This window comes from Poecilia reticulata, chromosome 6, assembly GCF_904066995.2.
Source record: "Poecilia reticulata chromosome 6, P_reticulata-male-v2, whole genome shotgun sequence".
In the NCBI taxonomy this organism is placed as follows: Eukaryota; Metazoa; Chordata; class Actinopteri; order Cyprinodontiformes; family Poeciliidae; genus Poecilia; species Poecilia reticulata.
The window spans coordinates 14,037,473-14,063,165 of NC_088835.1; the positions used below are offsets into that span (position 1 = coordinate 14,037,473).

The 25,693-nt window shown below is 36.8% G+C and overlaps 1 protein-coding gene across 1 annotated transcript in view; it reads right to left on the minus strand.

Moving 5' to 3' along the window:
* Nucleotides 1-4,539: 4,539 nt before the first annotated feature.
* Nucleotides 4,540-25,693, minus strand: part of spon1b (spondin 1b) — an 89,490-nt gene continuing 68,336 nt past the window's right edge. Inside the window, exons 9-16 of the mRNA XM_008411699.3 lie at nucleotides 23,365-23,505; nucleotides 23,053-23,128; nucleotides 21,100-21,282; nucleotides 15,283-15,453; nucleotides 13,162-13,329; nucleotides 12,387-12,545; nucleotides 7,969-8,172; nucleotides 4,540-7,724 (exon numbers count right to left, since the gene is read on the minus strand). Of these exons, the coding sequence (XP_008409921.2) occupies nucleotides 7,558-7,724; nucleotides 7,969-8,172; nucleotides 12,387-12,545; nucleotides 13,162-13,329; nucleotides 15,283-15,453; nucleotides 21,100-21,282; nucleotides 23,053-23,128; nucleotides 23,365-23,505 (1,269 nt within the window). The 3' untranslated portion in view covers nucleotides 4,540-7,557. The remainder of the gene's footprint in view (nucleotides 7,725-7,968; nucleotides 8,173-12,386; nucleotides 12,546-13,161; nucleotides 13,330-15,282; nucleotides 15,454-21,099; nucleotides 21,283-23,052; nucleotides 23,129-23,364; nucleotides 23,506-25,693) is intronic.

Genomic DNA, 25,693 nt, shown 5'->3' on the forward strand with positions numbered 1-25,693 from the left:
AATTCACAAAGCCTATAAAATATTCCTCTCAAGGTGCAAAGAAAAGTCTGGTTGAAGCTAAAAGGTCAGGACAAATATTTAAAATCATTGCATTTCAGCTAAAGAAATTAATGTGTAAAATAATTGTTACGATACATTAAAATTGTGTTTTTCATGCTTCAAATGAAAACATGCATAAAAATCATTGGCTAAACAAATGAAGCAAGACTTGATTATGATTATATTTTATGTCTACAGACTCAGCTAGAATTCCTCGCCGATACATTTTAGAAAAAAATGCAGGAAGAAATATGCTTTAAATTTTGATAATGCTGTATTTAAAAAAAAAAACAACAAAAACTTATGCTTCCATCTAAGCTTTTTCTGGTCTACTCTTTGTGTTCTTGCTACTGACAGGGATTCAGATACTGCTTGTTATCTTATTATCTCAATCTTCACTCAAATGGACACTTGATGTGTGAGGACCCTGCGTTCTAATAAACAAGTGACAAAAAGTAGTTGTGGTGGAGAGCCCAAGACAAAGTGAGTACATGTAAGTTTGTTAAGTAACTAGAGGCGTGACCTCGCTCTCAAGCAAAATCGACTCATCACATGCTAAACGACAGAAAAGTTGGACAGACAAACATGATGTCCAGACTGGGGAATAGTACTTTATAAATCTCCTTTAAAACTGGCATAAAGAGCCAAATGTTTTAACACAAACTCACTGTTCTTACCGTTTTATTTTAATGCCTTCCTATGTACATATCAATCCTTAGCTCTCTGAAGAACTGCTGATCCCAGGGGTCATATGTTTTTCCTTTGCCCTTAGTACTCCAGACAAAAGCCCTGGTGGGGTACGTCAGTATGTAGAGTAGATAAGAAAAAGAAGTAAACCTTCAAAAGGCTTCGGAGGATTTATTTGTCTTTTATAGGAAGAGTATATATACAAAACTTACATTCGTTATGTTTTCATCTGTCATCCAGCTAAGGATGTATAAGGCTGTTCAGGACTGCCACCATGTGGGAAGAACATGCTACAACATGTGGAAATGTTTGTGTAGTAACTTTCCAAAATGCATTATGTGATGGCGCAGTATTTTTATCTAGTACATTGCCTTTATGAAGTATTCACCCTCTTGTCTGCCTTACCCTTTTAATTGCTTTCATAAATCATGGACAAAAACACCCCAAAACCTTTAATGTCAAAGTGAAAACTGATTTTCAGAAAATAGTGATAGTAAATAAAAAATATTGTATACAAAAAAGTGATTGCATAATTATTTAAGGTGACTGACCAAATCCAACAGACGTAAAGCTGTATGCAACAGATGAGCTAGTAGTTTAACAATGAGTGGACTGGAGACCAGCTAAGTATTTCTGGCTGCCATTAAAGCATAAAGACGAAATAACACTCAAAGAAATTCAGAGAAATGGTTTTTGAAAAGACAGAGGATAAAAACAGAAAAAATATCTTAGGCAGTTAAATCTGTCACAGAGAAATGGAAAAAAATATGACGCGTGCAAATCTGCCTAGATCAAACTGTCCTTACAAATTGAGTGTCTGTGAAAGGAATCTAGTGAAATAGGCCACCAGGACACCTGACCACGATAAGAGTTACAGGCTTCAGCAGCCAAGCTGGGAGAAACATACAACACATTGCACAAGCAAAGAATCCCCACTGTGAATCATGGTGGTAGTAGCATTGTGCTGGTAGCACCATGTGGAGTGCCCCAGTCAAAGCCCAGCCCTCAATCTCATAGAAAATCTGTGACAGGACTTGAAAAGGACTGTGCAAATCCACAATAGTCAGTGCGTTTTACAGGTACTGTATAGTTTTCAGAATTTCAAAAGACTCCTGTAACATGTCCGTTCGGGGAGCTAAAGGGTTTAAATATTGAATATGTTGGCAATGTCAGGAAGTCTTCCACAGATTCACAACATCCACAGATAAACATTTCCATGAGGCTTGACTTGCCTGCTTGGGAGCTGCTACAAAGTGCCTCTGTTCTCGTCTAACCTGAAAGCATGTCTAATGGTTTCCTTCATTGTTTTAGCTGAAATAACATCCCCACAACACAAACAGAAGCACAACATCATTCACTATTGATCATTGGTGGATAAAATGCCATCATACTTTGCTCAGTTTTCATTATTCATGTGTCTTAATGTCTCTTTGTGTTGAACAGTTGAGTTCATCTGGCAGTTTAAGTAAAGAGTTGCTACATCTAAGACTATTAAAGGTTTATTAGGTTTGCAAGTCAGGAGAGGTTTTATCAAGATACATTAATCTGTCAAAACAATATGACCACCTGCTTATTATTGAGTAGGTGTTCACTTTGCTGCAAACTGAACTGTCACCATTTAGAGTAGAGAACAAGGAAGTCTGTCAGAAGTTTAAATCATCTTAACCCAGATGATTTAAACTTCTGGGTGAAAGCAGCAACATACTGCAGGATTTTGCTGCTTTTAAGAATTGGAACTGGTCTTTCAAACATACATCTTTGAGAATGTCAAAAATAAGAATTGGCTGTACACATGTGAAGTTGTTAGTCTAAATGATACAAATACAGTAGTCTCATCTATACACCATCCTCACTAATGTGTTGTTAAATAGCAGGGTGCAAACCAATCATATGTTTTGTGTGTGAGATTTGTGTTTTGTTTTTCTGGCTGTTACAGGTCCGGCTGGAAATTTAACGACTCTTCATGCCAGAATTCTTAGACTTCATGAAAATGAGTTTGTTTCCTATAATAATAATAATAATAATAATAATAATAATAATAATAATAATAGACCAAGATCCTTTTTCTTTTTTCTTTTTTTTACTAATTTTGACTGTTACTGAACTTCTGGGAATTGTCATGATCCGTGTTTCTGTGTATTTATTTTTAGGATTTCTTGTGTTCAGTTTCCTTCCTGTGAGTCTCTGTTGTCTCTGGGTCTTCCCCGTTGATTGCTTCCCAGGTGTGTCTCATTCCTTGATTACCCTCCCTGTGTATTTAAGTCCAGCTGTTGTCTTTGTCTCTTGTCGGATAGTTGTCGTATGTCCGTTGTTGTTGTGTGTCGGCTCTCCAGTTGAACTGTTAAGTCCTGGTCTGCTTAGCTCTCGTTTTTAGTCTGTCGTCAGTTGCTACCGGTATTTAGCTGTGTGCTAACTCTGCTGTATCGGACTGTGTGAGCTTCTACATTAAATTCATCATTTCATCTACATCCTGGGTCTACCTGCGTCTCTCCTCACCATTTATGACAGGAATCTACATTCTTGTGTCTCCATCTAGTGGACAAAAACTGAAATTACATAATTTCTTTGAAACGGACTCGTACAGGGTGCTCAAGTCCAGTCCTCTAATCTTGAATTAGATACATGAAAGAGTATTTATGTGCTTTCTGTATCATGAAAAAAAAATTTAAAAAATAGAGAACGTTCTCACCTTGTGTGAAGAACATGTTTCTCGCCATCAGAGAATGATGCTGCATGTTAGTTTTGTAGTTATTTTGTTACATTTGATAAGTAGAAAACTGTGTATAAAACTAATATGCTCTCTACACGTATTTCTTTTGTTACAAGGCAAAGTTTTGTCCATATTAATTTCAATACTTGTTCACTTTTACCAGAATGGATTCTCCTTGGTAAGACAATTATATTTATTAATCAGTAAGTAGGTTCAAACTTGTACAATGAACCAATATTGTGTCAACTGTTAAAAGTTTAATAAGAAATATTTCAGTAACATCCACCTTTATACACAGTTTAATGTAGTACTGCCGTGACACATTACAACACAATCTTTAGTTACATCTCTTCTCCAAGGATCAGGGGGAAATAAATCAGCTGATTGTTCCTCTTTTAATCAAAATTACATTTATTAAAAAAAAACATTTACTGCACAATATTCTGTCCTGCTTGTGTACTTCACATAAGGTGAGTGAGAAATATCAGAATAACAAACTACAGGAAAAATTCTAGAGGAATTTTTTCCAAGACCACCTACAGTAAAAGACACTTCTGAATGATAACAAAAAGAGAATGTCATTCTGGCTCTGCAACTTTTTGCTGTTATTGTAAAAAGTTGCTGGTATTGAACAAATAGAAATAATTCCAAAAATCCAAACTGACCTAAAATAAGAAAAGTTTATTGTGGTTTGATGTAAGAGAGTAATGGAGGAAAAAAGAGTTATGTGTCATTTTAGACAGTGGGTGCAAATACCTGGTTTCAAACGTTTTACAAAGTAAATATGCTTACTTTCATTTAAATTTGATTTTACTAACAAAGATATTTCTTGTTTGATCTTAAATATAAGAATAAAATCTAGTTTTGATGATTGCTAAACTGAAATAGGATGCCAGACCAATTATCATTCTGGGAACTAAAAAGTGAATTACTGATTTTAGAAATAAAAACCCCTTTCCTGAATACAATTCTATATTTGTATTTATGAATAGTAACATATTGCACTCATTTCCCCCCCCTAATTTTGATAGTACACCTTATTGAACTTAGATAATGCCGAAAGTAATCTTAGACTAAAAAAAAATTCAATAATTGAAAAAATCTTCACATTTACACTTTTATTGTAAAGGCGGTTTGTTACAAAACACTTATGTGACACAGAAATGAACAAAAAAAAAGAGCAAAAGCAACTAAATAAGCAGAATTTAAAGAAAGTAGCTACAGAAATCTAACTTTGGTGATGTTTTTTATTTAAACAGAAAACTAACCTGCTGACAAATACAAAAAAAAAGTACAAAAACAAAAAAGAAAGTAAGCAACATAAAAACTATATACGACAAAATCTTCTAGCAAAAAGCTCAGATAGTGACTGCCTGCATGGAGAGCTGTGCCATATGTTTGAAAAGTCTTACAACTTCCAGATCAAAGCAGCAGATCAGCTCAGTGTGACTCTACTAGGACCCTATCTAATTTTTTCCTTTCAGAACTAACTAAAGCAGATGCGGCCATTAAACTATCTGTTCTGTGGCAATAAGTACACCTGGAAAAGCATACTACCGAAAACAAAAAAAAATTGCACATGCTAAATCAAAGTTACCGCAGCTTTAAATGCTACATCAGCTGAAACAGATAAACAGCAGTACAGTATATAAAGAACTAATCTGAACAGTATAAAACATTTCCACATAAAGTATTTGTTTATTAGAGAAAGCGGTTTTAGTAATTACCTAGCAGTGTCTTTTATAAGTGTGGTTAGATAGATTTACAGTACATTTTGAAGCCCTAAAAGATTTCCTGTTTAAACATCTGTGTCCTGCAAAAAGCCCCCAATATTTCCATTTAAAAAAAAAATCAACATAGCCTTATGCTTTTGGAGATGAAAAGTAAAAGCTGTTGATAATAAATTATAAAAATACATGATTGTAAGGAAGAATAACAATCCTCTTTTGACAACTAAATTACTTTTATACTTTTCAAAGCACACTAAACCAGGGATATCGCATTTGAAATGAAACGTTTGGTAACTTGGGAGTCAGTTTTATCTACTGTCCTTCTCCATTGTAAGTTAGATGGAAAAGTTTGAATCATACTTCTTCTCGTAGTGTAGTATACATGAAACTTCTACCAGCAGCTGTTTTGTTTTTCCATTGCAACTAAGCAAACTGGCTGCTTCCAGTTTTCTCATATGTTTAGTTTATATTGAGAAAAAAAAAAGAAAAAGTGGAGCAAGTTGATGCTGTAGATTTCACACGTAAAATCACACCAATAGTGTTACATATGCTGTGTATTATCTAGTACTAAATAATGACTACAAAAATGTAAAAGGGGTTTTTGTGAACAGCAGATCAGCTCAGGGCGACTCTCCTAGGATCCCATCTAATTTTTCTTTTTAGAACTAACTAGAGCAGATGCGGCCGTTAAGCGATCTGTTCTGTCGTTAAACTTACCTTTCATTGATTTAAAGTACAAATCCAAGTTTTTGTTTAAATCTCAAAAGAAAATTTCAAAGACAAATTTTATGCATAGAACAAATTTGAATTTAAATGTTTGCATATTGGTATTACTGATATTTATAAGTGATGTTTTTGTTTAGTACGTGATAAACTGTGGCAGCCTGATAATATTTTTGGACAAGAAAACAGATGGAAATCATTAATTAAAATCTCAAATGTCTGGAGTTACATTTTAAACTTGAACTACAAGCATGGTAAAAACAAAAGTGTTTCCGCCTTTCAGTTCTAGGACAAAACATAACAGAACTGATCGGGCCTTTAACAGCTTCTACAATTATGTAAATCTAACTTCAAGTGTACAAGCACACAATTCACTCTAGACTATTAATTACTGCACAAATGTGAAGCCAAAAGGAATATGTGTGATAAAATAAACATCAGATTTACTTGATAAATGAGTCATCGGCGTGATAACTTACTATAAATTCAGGAGTTTTGACAGATTGCTCCTCTGGGGTTTAACAACATACATTTTCTAAGTAGCAATTGTTGATGCCTGCCATGATAGGAACAGTTAAAATGCCATTTTTATATTAGTTGAGTCCGTCATTCTAGAGTTACAACAATTACTTACAGTTGGAAAACATTTAAGAGAGATAATCTAGCGAGGGGTGGACATCCCAGAGACAGTGGCCCAACAACACACTCTGCAGTGCTTTGCGAAGTGACAGAAACTTCACGATCATCTCAGTTACAAGTCAAATTCAGTTAAAGAATAATTAGAAAAATTCTAAACAAGTATAGAGTTTTACAAAGAGTTACTGAGCAAATCCTCCTTTGCCTAAAAATAAAATGGCATCATGCTATAGGTTTGTGAACTAGTCTAGACGTCAACATAGTTCAGATGCTTTGGTTGGACCTTAAAAGAGATGTTTCAGAACCGAATGTCTACAAACCTCAGTTTGATACAATGCTGAAAGACAAGAGGCCCAAAAATCATTCACAATGAAGTGATAAAGTCAGACAAATTACTACCGAGAGTCACTGCAGCTAAACGTGCTTCTACAAGCTATTGGATTATGTGAGTACTTAGTTTTTCAAATGAAGCTTCCTCCGTTTGGCTTCATCTTTGTTGAAAAGAAAGCACAGGCTATAACGTGTTTTTACACTCAAGGTTAGACTTCAAAATGTTGTAAAGACCAAATCATCTTTGTTATACTTTGCTAAAACATTTGAAAAAGGGCGTCTTTTCTTTCTTTTCTTTTTTTTTTTTTAACCATGATTGAATAATTTAAAACCAATACTGCAGACAGTGGGAGGGTTGTGTGAGTTGGTAATGCTGAGGTTAACAAAGCTGTTAGTTCTCTGAAAGCATTTTTGCAGGACACAGATGTTAGTGTTTAATACTTTCTTTGTGTTCTAAAATGAAAACCCTCCCTGTTTACTAATTTCTACAACAGCTTCACTAAACATCAAACCTTCTCTTTCTGTACTCTGTTTTCCATCTTCTGAGTTCATCACTTGCTTCCTCCTTTGCCCGTCTCTCCTGTTTTTAAAGTTTGAAACTAACCCATTATCATCGCCCTCTCTTCCCTTCTGCCAACACAGAACACGTTTCTTATTAAATTTTGACATTTCTGATGTTTGCGACACTCCTTTCCTCCCTGCTCAGTAGTAGCAGGAATCATTGTTACAGGCCCGGATCTCCCTCCGGTCCTTGCAGTTGCCCTTTCCCCTTCTCTTTGCCGTCCTGAAGCGCTCCTGTAAGCCTCCTCCGCAGGGTTTAGTGCAGTCAGTCCAGCTGGTCCATGGCTGCATACGGCAACCCGCTGCACCTGAACAAATGAGAAGCAGCAGGGGAGGCAGAAACAAAGTGAGAAACCGTCATTCAGAAGTAATCAGCAACACGGATGCTGCTGCATCAGTTGCTGCAGCAGTTCCCTGCTTTACAACACAGTGCATGCATGCACGTCGCAAAAAAAAAAAAAAAAAAGACTTACTGTATGTCTACATAGTTATGAATTAGTGTGATTTTAAATAGATGAGATGCAATACAATTATCCAAATACTTTTGTTTACCCAATTCCTTGGCCTTGCTTCTGCCTCCCCCTTTTGTGCGGCACTTCCTGATCTTGCATTTCTTCCGCTGGATGGTCTCGGGACAAGAGCTGCCCCCGAACTGCGGCTCAAGTTTGATCATTCGAGTGCGAATCGTGTGTCCTTTACCGCAGGACTTGTTGCACTCCGACCACTCCGACCATTCTGAGACCATGCAGTCCACCGCTGGATGATAGGATGATAGGATGATAGGAAGGCAAAGACATAAAGAGAAAGAAAAATCAGAAGATAAAGAAAAGCAATAAATAAACTTGTTTTTATGTTACAACCCAAACAATTTCTATCATTTTTTGGGGGGGGATTTCATGTGGTAGACCAGCAGAAAGAAGTGTTTAATTCTGAAAAGATGCATCGTTTTCAATTATTTATTGGGTGATAATGTGAAAATGTCATGCTTTTGTTTTCAACGTTCTCATCTACATACTTTGCAGAACCACTGCGCATTGCAAAAACAGCTGCAGGCCATCTGGGGAAGCTTCAACCAGCTTTGTACACATACAAACTAAAATTCGACTTTAACCAAGGCTAGACAGAAGATCTGTAAACCTTACCTTTTACAGGGTCGTTGTCTTTCGTAAAAGATAAACCTCGACCCCAATCTTTAGTCTTTTACAACATCTAACAGGCTATCTCCAGGCAGTTAGCTAGATCCATTTTCCCATCAACTCAAATTAGCTTTCCAGCCAGTGCTAAAGGAAAAACATCCCCACAGCATCACCAGTTTCCACAGTGGGGATGATGTGTGATGGGTAATCTTCTGTGATAGTATTTGATCACACATAGCGCAAATGTTGCATACGTCCAATTTTGGTCTCGTCTGACCAGAGAACCTTCCTCCACATGTTTGCTGTGTCAGCCACATGGCTTGTGCAGCAAACAGAATTTCTATGTCTTTTTTCTTGCAACGCCTCTCTAAAGGAAAAACAAAATGCGGAGAATACAATTACTGGGATTACCTTGTTGGCATATTCTCCCAACTGAGCTGTGGATCTCTGAAACTCCTTCAGAGTTACCATTATTGGGTCCATCTCTGATTAGTGCTATCCTGGTCCAACCTGTAAGTTTGGATGGGCAACCAGGTCTTATTAAGTTTGCAGTTGTGCTGTACTCTTTCCACTTTCAGATAACAGATTGAGCAGTTCTTCCAGAGACGTGCAGAGTTTGGTGTAGCGTTTTATAACCCAATTCTGTTTTAAACTTTTACTCAACATCGTCTTATACACATCTTTTATCCCCCTTGGTTTCCACAATGCACAATGGTGTCTGTTAAACCTCTTTAAACCTCTTGAGCACAGTTGGATCAATAATACAAGTAATCTACTCTTACTTATTAAGAGTAAACCATGAGCAAACCATAGATTTTTGTTGGTCTATCACATAAAATCTTAATAAAAAACGATTGAAGTCTGCGTCTCTTATGTTCCAAAACGAGAACAAGGTCAAGCTTATGATAACTTTATCAAGGCACTGAGCATGTGACACATTTTGGTTGGGCACAAACTGTGCAGAGCTCCTGGGAGACTGACTCCTTAAACAGTAATGAATATTTAGGAGGATCTTAAGCAGAAAACCTTCTACCATTTATGAGATTCAGTTTGATACCACAAACCCAACAGATCATTTTATTTTATGAAACTTGCACATTCACAGTTAACTTTTGAAACAGCCTTTTCTGCAAATCCAGGGCTTGTGAAGATTTATCATCACATTGGACAGATCAGCACACAGCAGAACTGCTCCCACTGCCGCTGCACCTTCCCGTCCAGAAACAATAGAACATAAAAGCAAGTGTGTCACGCTACACTGTGCATTTTTTAAGACAAGGGAAATGACCAGGAGACGCTTATGATAGATGGTGTTTGCTCTGTTGTAATGTTCAAATGTTTTTAAATGAATCCCAGTTACAAAACGCCTACCAATATTGCAAAAAAAAAAAAAAAAAAAGCCAGTAACATTTGTATTGTACTGTTTTAACCATCAAACTCATATCGGTGTAAACTCATTTGGCCTTTGAGAGAAAAGGTGGTCAACATTTTTTCCACTGGTTTGTTTTGTTTCAATTTAAGGAAATAAAGAGTCACAAACTAAAATCAAATATGGAGTAATCTTTGTACAACAGCTAAAACACATCTTTGTGGTGGTATATGTTACATAGGTAGAACAAGTAGACTCAGAATGCGTGTGTGCTGTTAGAAAATGATGACTGGCATAAACTAAGCTGCAAAAAAGGTTGCGAACCATTTTCAGATGTGAAATCCCCGTCATTGATCGTAACCCTCCAGTCTGCCCAAAAAAAACAAAGCATCCTGACACTTCTCACAAAACTTTCCTGGCATTTCAAACCCAGCATCGACTCATGCTGTTTAGATGCTGGCTAATGGTTGAAAAATGCAACATTAAAAATACATTATTTTTAGGGTATTTCTTAGAAGTACATATGTTGTGGCAGCATTGTCATCTTTCTAGTAAGAAGAAAAACTAAAATACTAATTTAGTTTTAAAGCCATTTGTTTTTAACAGGAAAAATGACCCAAATGATTTTGTGTTGCATCCAAATATGTTAATAAAATGATGTTTACGAATGATGTTTTTCAATGTTTTGTTTCGATATGAATTCCTATAGGCAGACATTTGACCCAGGAGGGACTCCCGACAGCAGCTATGAGTCTTGTTTAGGTAACAAGAACTTCCTGGCTGCAGCAAGTGTGTCTGAACCGCATATCATGAAAATTAGTATATATTGCGACTGTACATCACAGAGCTCAAGGCAGCAAATCTTTTAATATGCTCAAAAGATTGAGACTGTATTAAATTGAGATAAAAGTATCAGCTTTTTAGGAATAGACAGAAGTGAACAAAAAAATAATTTATTGCACTTTTACAGTAACAACAACAATAATCACAATTAGTAGCCTAGCCTAGTAGAACATGGCAGAACACTTTGCGACAAATCAGAATAGTTCAACTATAGTTTATCTACATGAACCAGGTTGAAGTAAATTGCGATGAATTGTAGAGATTCAAAAAAGTCTTATTTTGCCACATGCTGCAGTCTCTTCCTGAACAAGAGTCACTTTCAAGCAAATAAGACCAGTCTGCAGCAGAATGTGCACAAGTTCAATATGCCAGAACAGGAGCTGCATTACAAAACTTAATCTGAACAGATTCAATTTTACCAACATAATCTTTTTAAAACAGATTCATCCAAAATTCTTATAAAAACTTAATCTAATCATGGTTATTGTCTTTTTATTACAACATAATTTTCTCTGCAGTGGTCTCACATGGGCACACCACCTCATTGGGTAATGCGGCCAATATTTGGGCAGAAAAACTGTGAAGAGAACCAGTCAGATGTAACCATATGCAGTCAGTTAAGAATATTAAAAAAGTGAATCTCCTGAATTAATGAAAAATATTATAAATCTGATTAATTCTCAGAAACTCACGTGTAGAAAAAATGTTGAGTGTTCTGAAAATGTGACTCATTTTGTTAAGCAAGAAACTAGAGGGGGGGGGGGGGGGAAGTTAAATGTGTCCCATTTTTCTTTATCTTTACAATAAGGACAAAGTTCAGATTGATCCAGGAGCTCCTTCTCCAAAGCTGACTATATACAATAAAACCACAGTGAAGAATGACAGAACTGCACATGGCAGGCTGATAAAGAAGAAGTACATATATCCTGCACCAGTGACATGCAGTGAGGTTCATGACTGGTGAGGCACCGACTCATCTGGAGTCGCATATGTAAATCCCAAACAGAAGCTTATTCACTTTTTAAACATTTAGTTGACTTAATTATATTTTAATGAACTACATACATATGAAAATATCACTGCCTTAATGGAGATGATCACCACAGAAGAGAGTTGGTCCTAGTTTGACAATATTTTTGGTCTTTTCAATAATCAAAAGAGAAACATGCAGGGACCCATTGCCACCCTCTGTGTCTTTGGGACTCAACACCGCCCTCTATCAGTACAGCAGAGTACTGCAATCTGTGCATTTTCACTGTGCATTTATGACCAATCAGAAACACTAAATATCACACACACTTTAATTAAACATGAGATATACGACATAAAGGGAGACAGAAACGGCAGGATCATTCAGTGAGTCTTCAGAGAGGAGACACAGTTTCTCATTGCTTCGCCTTGCCTTTCTCCCATGTATTTGAAAGGCAATGCATAAATTCAGCAATTCTGACCATGAAATGCTGAAATTGTAGAGAAAGCAAATTCATAGACTAGTCAACTGGACAAATTGATTTTCTATCATCACTGTTAATTTACTTGTCATGATGGCGAGTGAGGCCGCCTCACCTGCCTCTGTTCTCTGCAAGTCACTGTCCCAAAGAGTTTAAAATTCAAGAACTCACGGCATTCAGGCAACATGCATTTCTCGGTTTGCTCCAGCTCCTCGGTGCACTCAGCAGGATCCGACTTCAGCATCCTCTGACGGTTTCGAACTCCCCGGCCGCATGTCACACTGCACTCACTCCAATCCGACCAGGGGGACAGCATGCAGGGGATAGTGTCTGTACACACACAAACACACGCACACACACTCATTAAGTTACAATCTGAAATATGTAGATCAATTTCCTTAGAGAGAACATTGTAAAGGAAAAATATGTAATAATAGATCTAAATTGTGACTTTTATGTTGGTTACTGATTCACACAAATGCAAAACAACATGAAGAAACAAGCATGAATTCCAAGTAGTCGGTTTCTGCTTTACATATTTTACACGCAAATCAACCCTCATAGCAACAGTGACAGGACAAACACATCGTGAGTAGGTTCTCAGGAAGTGGGTTATTTAAATTGTGAGAGAGTAAACTTTTCTTGTTTAGAAGCTTTCATAGGACAAAAACTACAAAATACAAAATAAGCAAGATCACGATAAAACAAACAAGGAAAGATAAAAACAGTACATATAATGTCATGCAATATAAAACTAGTTAAAAGTCAGTCTGAATAAATATTTTTTTTTCAAAAATCTACAGAACCAAGGCAGCACAAAGATGGAAGCAAAGCATTGTACAATTTGAACAAAAGCATTGATGTCGTCTGGTCTTAAATTTTGCTTGGGGAACGATTAACAATCTTTGGCTCGAGCTAATAAAAGTAACAATAACTGCAAACTCACGGCATTCTGGCATCATGCACTTCTCCACCTCGGCCACCTCGGTTTTACACATGGATCCGTCTATAGGGGGCATCTTCACCATGCGCTCACGTCTTCTCATGCCAACACCGCAGGTGATGCTGCAGGGGTCCCACTCTCCCCACTCTGTCACCACACAGCTGCTGGGAGCTGTGGGGAGCGAAACGAGAAAAAAAAAAAAAAGCTAAACTACAACTTCCAAATTAAACACTTTTGCTTCATCTTAAAAGAATGAAATGGTCACTCTTTTAGTTAAATTTTTTAAATCTGCAGAAATTATGGGATATAACAGCTGCAGAAAATGTAAAAATAAAATCGTAAAATCACACTGTGCACACTGATGGAAGAAATACTTTAGTAAATAAATGAATATACTATTATTAATCTGCTATTCACAATAGATGTAAAAGTAAGATTCAAGCTTAATTAGTGCCGTAAAATGTAAATTGTAAGGTAAAAAAAAAAGAAGATCTAAATATTAGACAAGCATCAAGACAGGGAGAATTGTTGGGACAAATGACACTGTAAGGAAATTCTTCAAGCTGTTCTTATTGCAACTGATTATTTATGCAAGATCGTGTTCCTCAGAGAAACCCATTATGATTGAAAAGGAGCATAAGGCTCAATAACAGGGTGTGAATAGCAGTGGAGAGCGTAGAGAGCCAGAAGTCCCTCTGCAGGCAACCTGAATCGTATCCAGGCAGCCACTGGGGATTAATGAGACCTGACCAAACGCGTGTCTGTTTTTGGTTGATCAAACACCAGATGTGCTGCTGTTTTGGACTGTTTAAAGGAGTTTCACTGTGGATTCTGGAAGACCTTGTCACTGAGCACAACAGCAGCCAGAATGAAAGTGACATAGAGTCCGATGCTTAACTGCAATCATTTTTTTTTAATCTTACTAAAATGTCACATGTTTAACAATGTATTTCCACTGACTTATTGCTTTTTTAAAGATTTAATCAATTTAAATTCATATATTTTTCTTTTCTTTGTTTCCAACCACACAATGTATGCCTTAATAGTGGAAATAAATGAGTATTGCTTGTACTTTTTACCAATTAGTTTTCAATACTTTTACTTAATCTAGCTATATTTCAAGTGATTAAGAGGAAGTGGGGCATCATGTAACTAGATTTGAAATGTAACTATCAAAATTTGACCAGATTCTAGGTTCTGGCAAATTGGTCACATGATTTAATACAGTCTGAAGTTTGGTAAGCTTAACTTGTGCGTATATATAAAATAAAGTATTTCAGTATTGTAGACAAAAACAATCCAAGTATGACTTTACAATGCCCTGAAAAGCACAGAGGGCACAGAGGATTGTGAAAGTGAAAAAAGTTTCATCATCCAGCTTGTAGCTCTGTGACACCATGTTCTTTCCAGGCCTATAAAGAATTATGTTATAAAAATTATACAATGTTTTCCTGGATCACTTCTGTAAAGAAAAAAACTAATTACTGTTTCCAAGTGTACTTGCAGTTGTTTAGAGGCAATAGACTTAAACCTCAATACTCAAATTGATTTAATTTAATTTGAAAGAACAAAAGAAAGAAATGCATTTTTGAGAAGTGGAAGGAAACTTTATGACAAACAAGAAACTGAAAAGTGTGGTGAGAATTTATAGTTAGCGTCCTCAATAAGATCTGGAAAAAACAATTGGTTTCACAAATCAACAACTTATTCCCAGTATAAATTCAAGGCCTTTAGATGTATGGATATGTTTTTTTCAGCATGAACAGAGAAGTTGATCAAATGTGAAGACGAACAGAGCTACATACTTCACAAGAACATTCTAAAATTCAGGACTTTTCAGGTTTTTGTAAATTCATGTGCTGTGATATTTTCACCTCAACTTTGTATTTGTCTATCACCTAAAACCCAGATAAAGTACAACAAATGTCCCGAGAGTAAAAACCAAAGTGAATTTTAGCTTACATGTGGCTATAAGGAAACAGAGAGGAGCAGTTAACCGGTACATCATTGGCCCATTAATGTAACTTGTGATTTTTTATTTTTTTGCTTATTTTGATCTAATTTGCTATATAAACATATTTGAACACAGTGATACAAGCACTGCGTCACTGAAGGCAGACTCACAGCATTCGTCGTTGACAACACATTTCTCAGTCTCCTCAGTTTGAAGCTGACAGAGCGAACCGTCCTCAGGATACTGTTTGACGTATCGCTCTCTGGACCTCATCCCCATCCCACAGGAAACACTGCAAGCGGACCAGCTGATCCACTCCGACATCATGCACGTTGAAGGCTCTGTCGACCGGGATAAGAAACAGATACTTTTAAAAATACATGGTATTTTTTTTTCTCTTTGCATTTGACAAAGAGAAATGTGTGTGTTCTGTGAAATGACAGAACACACACAGATTCTTCTGAGCTCAGAGACTCGGAGCAAATCTGAATAGAAATGTGTTACAAAAGCAAATGAATATTTCTCAAAATTCTTACGTCAACAGTTTAAAATTTATTTGACACAATTTGCAAACTGAACTGAAAGAAAGAACAAGCGAGAAAAAAACATTTGTGCTTTTGTACAAAAAAGCCCAATTAAGTCATAAAAAAAACATTTTCTTGACAAGTTTTTTTTTCCTTCTGATTTTACAACTTGAGATCAAAATATACTGATTATTAATGCCAACAGTATGAAACTCCATTAAAAATATATATAATAAAATACAAGTAATGAGTGGCTTTTCTTGGTGTCATAAAAATGTGGTTTCCAAAAAAAACACATTTGCCAAGTGTTCTTTTTAGTTCAAAGTAAGTTAATCGTCATCATAATTTCATTATGGATATCAATTTTTTACATTTATGAAACAAGTTTAAAATTTATTTGACACAATTTGCAAACTGAACTGAAAGAAAGAACAAACGAGAAAAAAACATTTGTGCTTTTGTACAAAAAAGCCCAATTAAGAAAGACAGATTTAATCAAAAAGTCAGAAATGCTGATATATATTGTACGTTTCTTAAAATTATTTGCTACACCCTCAGTCAAATGGGTGTTCACCTCAACTAGCACTATAGATGAGAACCATCTTATGCTTATATTAAATAGATCACTTTTGAATCAGATAAGCTGTTTTGAGTTCTTATATTGAATGGATTTTAAAATCTAGTTAGCTGCAGATATGATGGGTTTGTATGTTTGACCTAATGCAAACTTTACTTAATAAATAACATTGACTTTTTTTTTGCTTGTTTAGCTGTGATTCACTTCAGCCTTTACTGAAACATAATCAATCTGATACATAGAAGTTCAATGTTTGTTAATAGATGTTTCTGGTATGGATTCATATTACAGGTGTGGAAGGTTGTGTTGACATTTCCCCTAAATGTCAAGCAAAACATTAAGTGAAATAAGTAACAACTTCCTCTAAGCCATCTAGATTCATCACTCCTTGATGAAAAGGCAGCCAATCTTTAAAGAAAAAGTTTGAAATACATTAAGAATGGCTGTGGACTTATTGATGATGAGCACCTTTAACACTTCGTAAGGTCTGGCTGGTTGGAAGAAAAAAAATAATAATAAGGTGTTTTATTATAGTGACCAGAAATCTGCCACATTTCACTATGACCAAGGCTTCTGAAAAAGCCTCCACCATGATTTCAGACTAGGATCAAATAATATTTTATCTCACAAATAATGTCCCCAAGATCTTAAAATTATGGAAAATTTAGAACCAGGAGATGTAATCACCAAACTGTTTAAATTACTGAATACATGTGAAATGCTTCTTCTATGTACGAATGTATGCTTGCACGACAGACTTAACAAGCTTGTGTAACTTGTGGCCTTTATTGATTAAAAGCTTCACAGGGAATGAAAACCACAACAGTGTTGTGGAGGACTGCAGCAGCTATGTACATGTGTCTGCTGTAGCAATGAACCAGGCGGCACCCCGGCGTAAGTGAACTTTGGCCTTTCAAAGCTTGATTCACGATCGTTTAGAACTTTAAACAGATATCACTGTGTAGTCTTTTCATCCTTCAATTTCTGTAGTTTAAAGAAGGAAATATAGATAAATAGATTTTTTTCTCTCTCTCAGGTTAAAAGAAAGGTTTGAAAAACAGTTGAAGGTATTTCGGTCTTGAATGGAGACTGTGCAATAATCACATGAGGTAAATGGTTATTGCACCCTGAAGCTAGAAGCTCTGAATCTGACATGTCCGTTCTGATCATCATGTGAAATGCAGTTGTAATGTTTTTGGTTCATTACATGCTTTTGTTACTCAATCAAACCCATTTGTCACCGCCAATTGTTAATATGTCCCATGCTTTCAGTGCGGGTCCAAAGAGCATAAACATCATGTTGCTGGAATCCAGGATCACACCAGGGACCTTTAGATTTTCAGTCAAACGCTCTCTGAACTGAACAGTTTCAAAGGCTGCATGACAGGAATGTCTGTGCCTTGTCCCCTAGTCGCAGGACACCTGTCCCCTGGTCGCAGGACACCTGTCCCTACACACTGAATATTCCATGCAGTTGCTTGGATAGCAGCCTCTTCACTAAGCTCAAAGTTTAAAGAAGCATTTTCAAAGAGCTCTCTTTTCACAGAAATGATTTCAACCCCGTTTTTCCTTAGGGACTGTCCTATTCACAGCAAGGGCCTGAGGGAGCCAAAGTCAATATGTATGACCTCGGCTTGGATCAGGTGAAGAGTGAACTGCTGCCTCCGAAGCTTAATGAGGCTCAGCTCTGCCATTTTTCCCATCACTATTAGTCAGGGTGGTGCTCCACGGCCCCACTTTTATTTGCTTGTGGAAAGACACTGTACAACCCTAACTGCTTTCGACTGAAACAAGCCCTCTGAGATAGGAATAGATAACATATCACAAGTGTAAAAAGGGAGGCTGTCAAAAGCAGATGATTATGTGGGAATAGACCTTGTAAATTGGAGGTTTTCTTCGGGAATGATCAATGAACTCTGACAAACCCAAATGAGCCTTTCTTTGACTAACAACACTTGACTCTTGTACATTGCTTACCAGCTGCAGCCTAATAAAGCAGAACTAAGTGAATCATTAATAAAAGATACAGGTATCTCAAGCTCAGTAGGGCCTCCAGAGAGTCGGAGTGTTTCCCTGGAATATTAATCATCCTGAGCGTTGCTTCCCATCCTGCCCCAGCATGGACCCCACAATTATCAATCTCCCACCACACACTAATGGAGCACTAAATGAAAACAAAGGAGAGGTGCTTGGGAATAAAAAGCTATCTGTGTTGCTGTCTAATAATCGATAAAGGGTGTAGTGGAGGATAGAAGCGTGGGTGTCTGTGAGAAGCTTCTTTAGCCTTGAACTGTTTCACTTGTCTGATCACTAAAAGACTTCCTGGGAGTGAAAACTGAGGACCTGAGGAGACAGCAAAGACAGGCACTGCCTTTCAGCACTTGTTCCAGATGCTTTCAATAAAAATTGGGCAAAAGCAAACTTCAGGCATTTTTGTGATAATGTGTGCGCTTCTTCAGCATCATCATCCTGCAAGGTAGAGATGATGATGCTGAAGAAGCGCACATTTGCCAGAAGAGAATAAATAAGAAACACAGTCAAAGGCTGATGTTAATTTGTAAACACCTTGAAAATTAACAGAGATCTGAGTTATTAAATATGTATCTTTAATTTCCCTGCTGTGTGTATTAGTCCTAATTACCCTTCAGAAAAATACAGTTTTTTTTTTATTTGCTCTGGATAGGTTTGACATAACAATCAACACATGGGGTGTTGATTTCTTTGATCCTCAGAAAACACAATCAAATCCTTTAGAGATCCTGGAAGCTGAATACTGATGAGATTAAACTGCTAATCCTCACAATTTTACCATGTGGTTATTAGTCTTTATGCAACATGGGATTTCTGTGTACATTCATTATTTGCCCATCAACCTCAAAGATCTGTGACCTTAGTAGGATCACTTTTTCATCAAATTGCTGCTGATTCTCCTTTGCACATCTTAGTAGGAAGAGCGGTTGTCTTTCAAAACTCCTGATCTGATGAAAAAGCATTTTGAGTCATCAGGATGGATAAAAAGACTTTATACGAGTTCAAACAATTTGCGCTCGAGAATGACATTTGTTTGACAACTACAACTTGGGATCGAGTTTTTTTATTTTTCTCTAAATAACTTTTATCGAGGTAGTTGGAAAGAAGGCTCAGATTCAGGAGGAAAATTGTTAATGTCATCCAAGGCACGGGACAGCAGATCGGCTTCTTACCCTTGAAAAGCTGCTTAGAGGGTACTGACAATTTGGCTTGATTTTCCACTTGTTTAGAGGATATGGAGAAGGGTTAGAAGGAGTTCAAGTATCATGGTGTCTTGTTCACAAATGATGGTGAGATTGAGCAGGAGATGGATGCCCACAGTGGAGGCTCATGACTCCGTTGTAATGCAGGTGTTGATCCCGTCTGTTGTGGTAAAGAAACGGCTATTGCAAAAAGCAAAGTTCTCAGTTTACCAGTTCATCTATGACCAAAAGCCATTGTGACTGAAAGAATGAGATCCCAGATTCAAGTGGCTGAAACACTTTACTTCCATTGTAAGGTGGTCGAGGTTCGCTTTCAGAGATCGTGTAGGGAGGGAGAGGAGCTCTCAGTAGAGTATCTGCTCCTCTGCACCAAAAAGACAAAGCTGAGGTAGTTCAAACGTCAGCATTGACCCTGTACCTTCAAGAGCCAATTCAAAGAACGGATTTAAAGCACTGAAAGAAAATAAATTGTTTTTAGAGATGTCTTCAAAAAGGCCTGACATTAAAATAGTTTTAACTAGTTTGAACTTTAATCTGCCTGAGCATCCCAAACTCTGAGATAATTACAACACAAGAAAGTGCTGCTGTAAGCTGCTTAAACAAAACATAAGTGTAATCCTGTTTTGATGTTTTGTGGAAACTACACTGATCTCCTTTTCTTTTGGGTAACCAAGCTAGAGATGACATGGCTAGGTATTCAAGTGCTTTAAAAAATATAGTACCAAATGAGCTAAATTGTAAAAAATAATATTTTTAGCTAGATATTTTGGATGATACAAAGCTCCCTTTTTTTAACCAAAGACAGTAGTATTTATTCTGTAATTTAAACAGAATATTTAAATGTGTTCTATATGAATTTACAGTGCAAGGAAAAAAGTAATTTTAAACTTACATATGTATTCTCTTTAGTCTATGCTTTTTTGTTAAACTTAAAAGTAAAATTTTAATTTCAGACAAATATAACAACAGGAAATAAAAAATGTGTATTTTAAATAACTACATAATTTTTAGATTTAGGGAACCTTGTGCAACAGATTATAGAGCTCAGGTTGGTCCAAAATGGGGAAGTCTAGGTCAAAATGTGGACCCATTATGCAACTATTGGCCTACAAGTAACTAGACATGGTGTGAAAACTTCAAATCCAGACCAAACTCAGAACACAGTTGAAATAGCAATTTGGTGAAAACTGTGGGTCCAACTGTGGGGAGCAAGTGGGCCACATTGTTAACTTTTACTGACTTTGTATAATTAAACAAACAAATTATGTTTGTTTAATTACAAACATAAAAGAAGCCAAAAAATAAACTTTTAAACTGCATAAATTCTAAATAAATTTTAGCTTACTACAAGATCTAAATACACATAAGCTGGAGCTAGGATTTGTTATTGCCAAGTGTAATCAGGGCTAACTCATACATTTCCAAAGTATTGAAGAGGCTCAGCAAGATAAAGCTGACCCCATTAAAAGGGAATTAAAGAATGCTTTCCTTCAGTTTAATGAGAGAAAATAAAGAATTATCCTGATCTGTATTTCAGCAGTGTAAACCCAAGCTGCTCCATAGGCAAATAATTTTTACTTATGGACAGCAAGCTGACACAGAATGCTTATTCTTTTTTCCAAATCTTTGCATGCATTTCGTACGCCTTCTTACCCTCCATATTGCATCCCGGCGCCATGCAGGGCTGGAAGTCCTGGGTGTGAGGGCAAGGTACGCTGAGATCCAGCTGAGCCTTTAGCATCCTCTGCCTCATTCGGCGACCTTTGTCACAGGTGGCGCTGCTACAGGCTGACCAGGGAGACCAGGCAGAATAGATACACGTCTCCGGTGTGTCGTCTAAGAGAGGCGGATGGACAGATCATGAAAGGGTAAGCACTAAGTTCATTTATTTCCTATTATTTGGGGGGAAGCCTCGGGTGAAACGGTCAATGTGGGAAGTTTAATTTGCATCTCAACAGATTAATAATCTATCTCACTGTGAATGAGCCAGATTTCTCTTTCAGGTGCGGTGAGAATGAAGAAAATTACTTAACACCGAGTGTAAATGTGAGTACAGCACGTAGCAGACCACCAGAATCCCCCAAATCATATCTTGACAAGAAAGGAGGCAGCAAGGGATTCGGGCTACGCACAAGACGAATGTGATTTGTGAATGTCTCATCCAATTATCAGCAGAGGCAGAGGTATGAGAACCAGCAGGGCTATGAGCTTCAATTAAAATTTCTCTCCTGGGTCTTTGGAAAGGCAGGGAAAATGAGAGGAGGAGGTGAGAGTGAATATACTTTAGGACTGCAGGGACGAACCGAAATGGACCCAGTTACCTGGGATAACACATAATGACAAAGGAAAATGAGGAAAGAAAAGAGCTGAAAAGCTAAAGAGAGAGATGAGTGGATCTCTAAGTGAAACCGTTAAAGGTCTGGGCTGACCAGAGGGAGCAGCCTGAATGGAACCTCTCCTCTTTAGAATCATCCCACATAGAAGGGAGAAAGAAATCCTGGACATGTAGAGGGACAGAGAAAGTCAGGAAGAGGGGAAACGGGTCGTGACTCAGTGGGGAAGAAATTTATTAGACAGCTGGTGATGCTGCTAAGATTTTCGCCCTGCGTGCAAAATCTTGCACTCAACCAAAAATCGTTTCACGTAAAAACAAGTATTAGGCCCAAGTTGAGAGAGGAAAAATATTACACATTGTTTTCTTAATAATGAGTTGTTCAGTGGGTTGAAAAAAATCTGAATACTTTGATTAAAAAGAAGTGGAAAATGAAGTCTAATCAGATCTAATGACCAAGTTTGTTCACACAAAGAGTAATTTTACAACAGTTTCACACACACTCTCATCATACAAATATTTAAATCTAAATACTAATAAATAAACAGTATATATATCCATATGAATAGAATAGAATAGAATAGAAGTTGTTTGAACTGGATGCTATGACCATAAACATCAAAGACTCTTGTCACATGTCAAATTATTGCATCCTTTTCTTTCTGTTTCATAAAATGCACTAATTTGTTTCCTTGTATTTACAGGAAAGCACAAGTTTTCTGTTGTTGTTTTATTGTGAAATTTTTCTTTTAGAAACATTTAAAGGGGTACGACTTTCCAAAGGCCCGCTATGCAGTGCTATTGACATTCAGATCAAAAAACCTTATTGGGTGTATTTGAGAAGGACAGGACCCTGAACCAGGGCCTGTGCTCTGCAACAACAGGAGCTCCACCTTCACCCAGCAGGTTGAAGCCAAAGGCCAGCTAGATCTATAAAGTTACTATTTGACCTCTAATCTGAGCTTCATCTGAAACCAGCTGTCTCTGCAATGAGCATGGTTTGATTTCTCAAGCTTTAAAAGACTTTCAACACAGCCTCCGGGGTGTTTCAGCTAAAGAGGTTCAAATGTTACATTTAAAAGGTTATGTAATAAATACAGACATCAGAAGAGAACCGTTTTCCTGGAAGATGAAGGAAATATAAAATCCAGTAATAATAAGGCTTGAATTATTTAATAAACACTTCATAAACATCTTAAAGCTACTGTGTTGTGTGAGGGTTCACTTTCTGCTCAGCTGTAGTACAACGTGTCTGCTTGTCCATTTTGCTTTACCTTCCTCCTTCTCCTCCTGTCCAATATCGGCTACTATGTCGTCGATGGTGTCTGGCACCACATTACACTGTTCTCCCTGTAAACAGGAGGAAAGATTCGATTAGGATCACAGGGGCTGTAGCTCCTAGATGTCGCTTTTAAGTCAAGTTATTACCAATGTCTAATCTATGATTCCTTCAAAGTTGGACCAGATCTATGCCATCAAAAGAATATCTAGATTTTTGCACATAAAACCATCGATTGTTATTTGGGCATGCCCATTTTCTCTGTCATTGACAGTTACACAATATACATATACGGTGAATCGTTTACCTTTCTAGCAATACGTTCCACCATTACCCGAGCCACCGGAGTAATTGCGCCCCCTTCTGGGTCATAGAAGGGGCTCTGAGGATGATCCAGGCTGGTCAGAGGCCGGATTTTCTCCTGAGGGACAGTGGGCTTGTTTGGTGACTGAAAAACCACAAGGAAAAAGTGTCAGTGATCTGTAAAATATTGTGAAATAATAGCAAATCAAGAAGCAAAGATCAGTAACTGCATAAAACATAAGCTTTCACATTCAAGAGGTGTTTGAAGTTTTTTTTGCCACCTTGAGGCATTAATTGAAACAATAAACATGGATCATTTTGAATCACTGAAATGTCTCAAAGCAACACAATTCTGTAAGTATTGAAAATGTCTAAAAAAGAAAAAAAACTTATAAAACAACAAAATATTTACCTGTTTAGAAGATTTCACCTGAATCTGGTGTACAAATATGTGTGTTTTGTACATATGTGTACATACAACCATATCTTTACTAATCGATACTGTGTATTTTGTATGCTGTACATCAGATATGCCAAAGAGAGGAGAGTACAGGTTTGAAACAATGGTTAGTAATTAAAAATAAGAAGCTGAAATTTAGAACCAAGAAGTTATTCATGGAACAAGAACACTAATCCAATTGCAGCATAAAATGATTGAATGGCTGTAAAACAAGCATTTCAAAGAAGGACAATGGCATTGTTATTCCTTGATGATGAGAACAACTTAGTCGCAATTCTTTAAACAGAGTCAATAAAAAAGTTATAATGCAACAATAACCCATAGATTTTATAACCAGCCAGGATGGCAGGTGTTTTATCATCTGATCTCTGCCATGCATCAGTGATTCCCTTCGTATTCTGCTTTAATAAGAGAGACACAGCTCTCTTTTCAGGTGAGTCAAAGTGTGTGTTTTCTGATGCACTTAAAAAGAAAATGTAAAGAAAGAAACATGACAAACATCAATGACAGCAAATTGCATGATCTATTAAAGTCAACATGCAGCATTACTGGGTGCATTTCATCATTTTGACCAAAAATATGGATGAATAAATACTTTAGCAACATTATGTTTTTCATCAATTGAAAGTTTTTTTTAAACCATAACAATATTGCTATGAACAGTGCGTGGCATTAATATATACAGGATTGCTCCAGCATAGCTTCACAGAGCTAATGTCTGTATCTGGAGTATCAGTGGCAGGTACTTGGGTTCTTAATTTACATTGACAGAGCTTTGCATTGTGACTCCCACTTCATTTTTGTTTAGTAATATGAATGATATTTTCAGTTATTTTCAGAAGATTAATTGTTAGCATACAATGTTCAACAGAGGAACCAAAATGAATTAAAACATAAATACTGGTAGAGGTTATTATAATCAACGCAAGACATGTTTGATCCAAGATAACAAAGATAAAGGTTTTTGTTAAAGAGAAATAAAAAGTCCTAGTATAATCTAGTATGCAAAATATAGTCATAAATCTACAAATTTATGGGTATAGTACGACTCAGGCATATTAGTCTCACTCTGTGCGAAGAGTACCTAGACTAGGTTAGGCCTTGGAGAACCTTGGTGGTTTTAGAAAACCACACAGACAATTTAACAAATAAGTGTTTCCAGGAAAATTCTTCAAACTCACATTAATCTTAAGAAAGAACGAAAATAAACTCCCATGGTTTTGTCTTTGTTCTACTATTAACCTGACTTTCATAAAGAATAACTTTCCCCTGCTGTGAGTGCTAATGTTTGCAGAAGTGGCACAACCAAAAAGCTCACAAGGCTAAAATGAAGCTCTGAACACTGAAGAAACACTTCGCCTTTCAAAAGTAACACACCTGGCTTCATGTGAGTGAGATTTTTGGAAAATATTTACCATCTCTCCTCTGCGGGATGAGATCCATGCGTATTCATGAGTACACAAGCTATAAATAAATTGCTCTAGTCTCAAAACACTTGGTGAATATGTATAAGCCTCTTTTATTCCATGACTGCAGAATCTAAAGACGCCTTTCACAGTACCAGAAAGTGAAAAGCACTCGGAGGCTGTGTTTTATAAACAGGCTAATTTAGACATACTGCCTGTGGTCCTTCCATCATTGTACAGAGTAACATGTAGAAAGTCTATAGGTTTGATAGACTGCCCTTAAAAAGATGTTCGGTATAAGCTAAAACAGAATCATGGGGAAAATAAAACACATACATTCCAACCTTGTTGCCTCTTATGGAAGATGTAAGCTTCCATTTACCATCATATACAAATAACTTAAGTAAATACAAAATGGAGCTGTTATGTCTGCTGGCTCCACGTCAGGCCAAGCAGACAACTGCAAT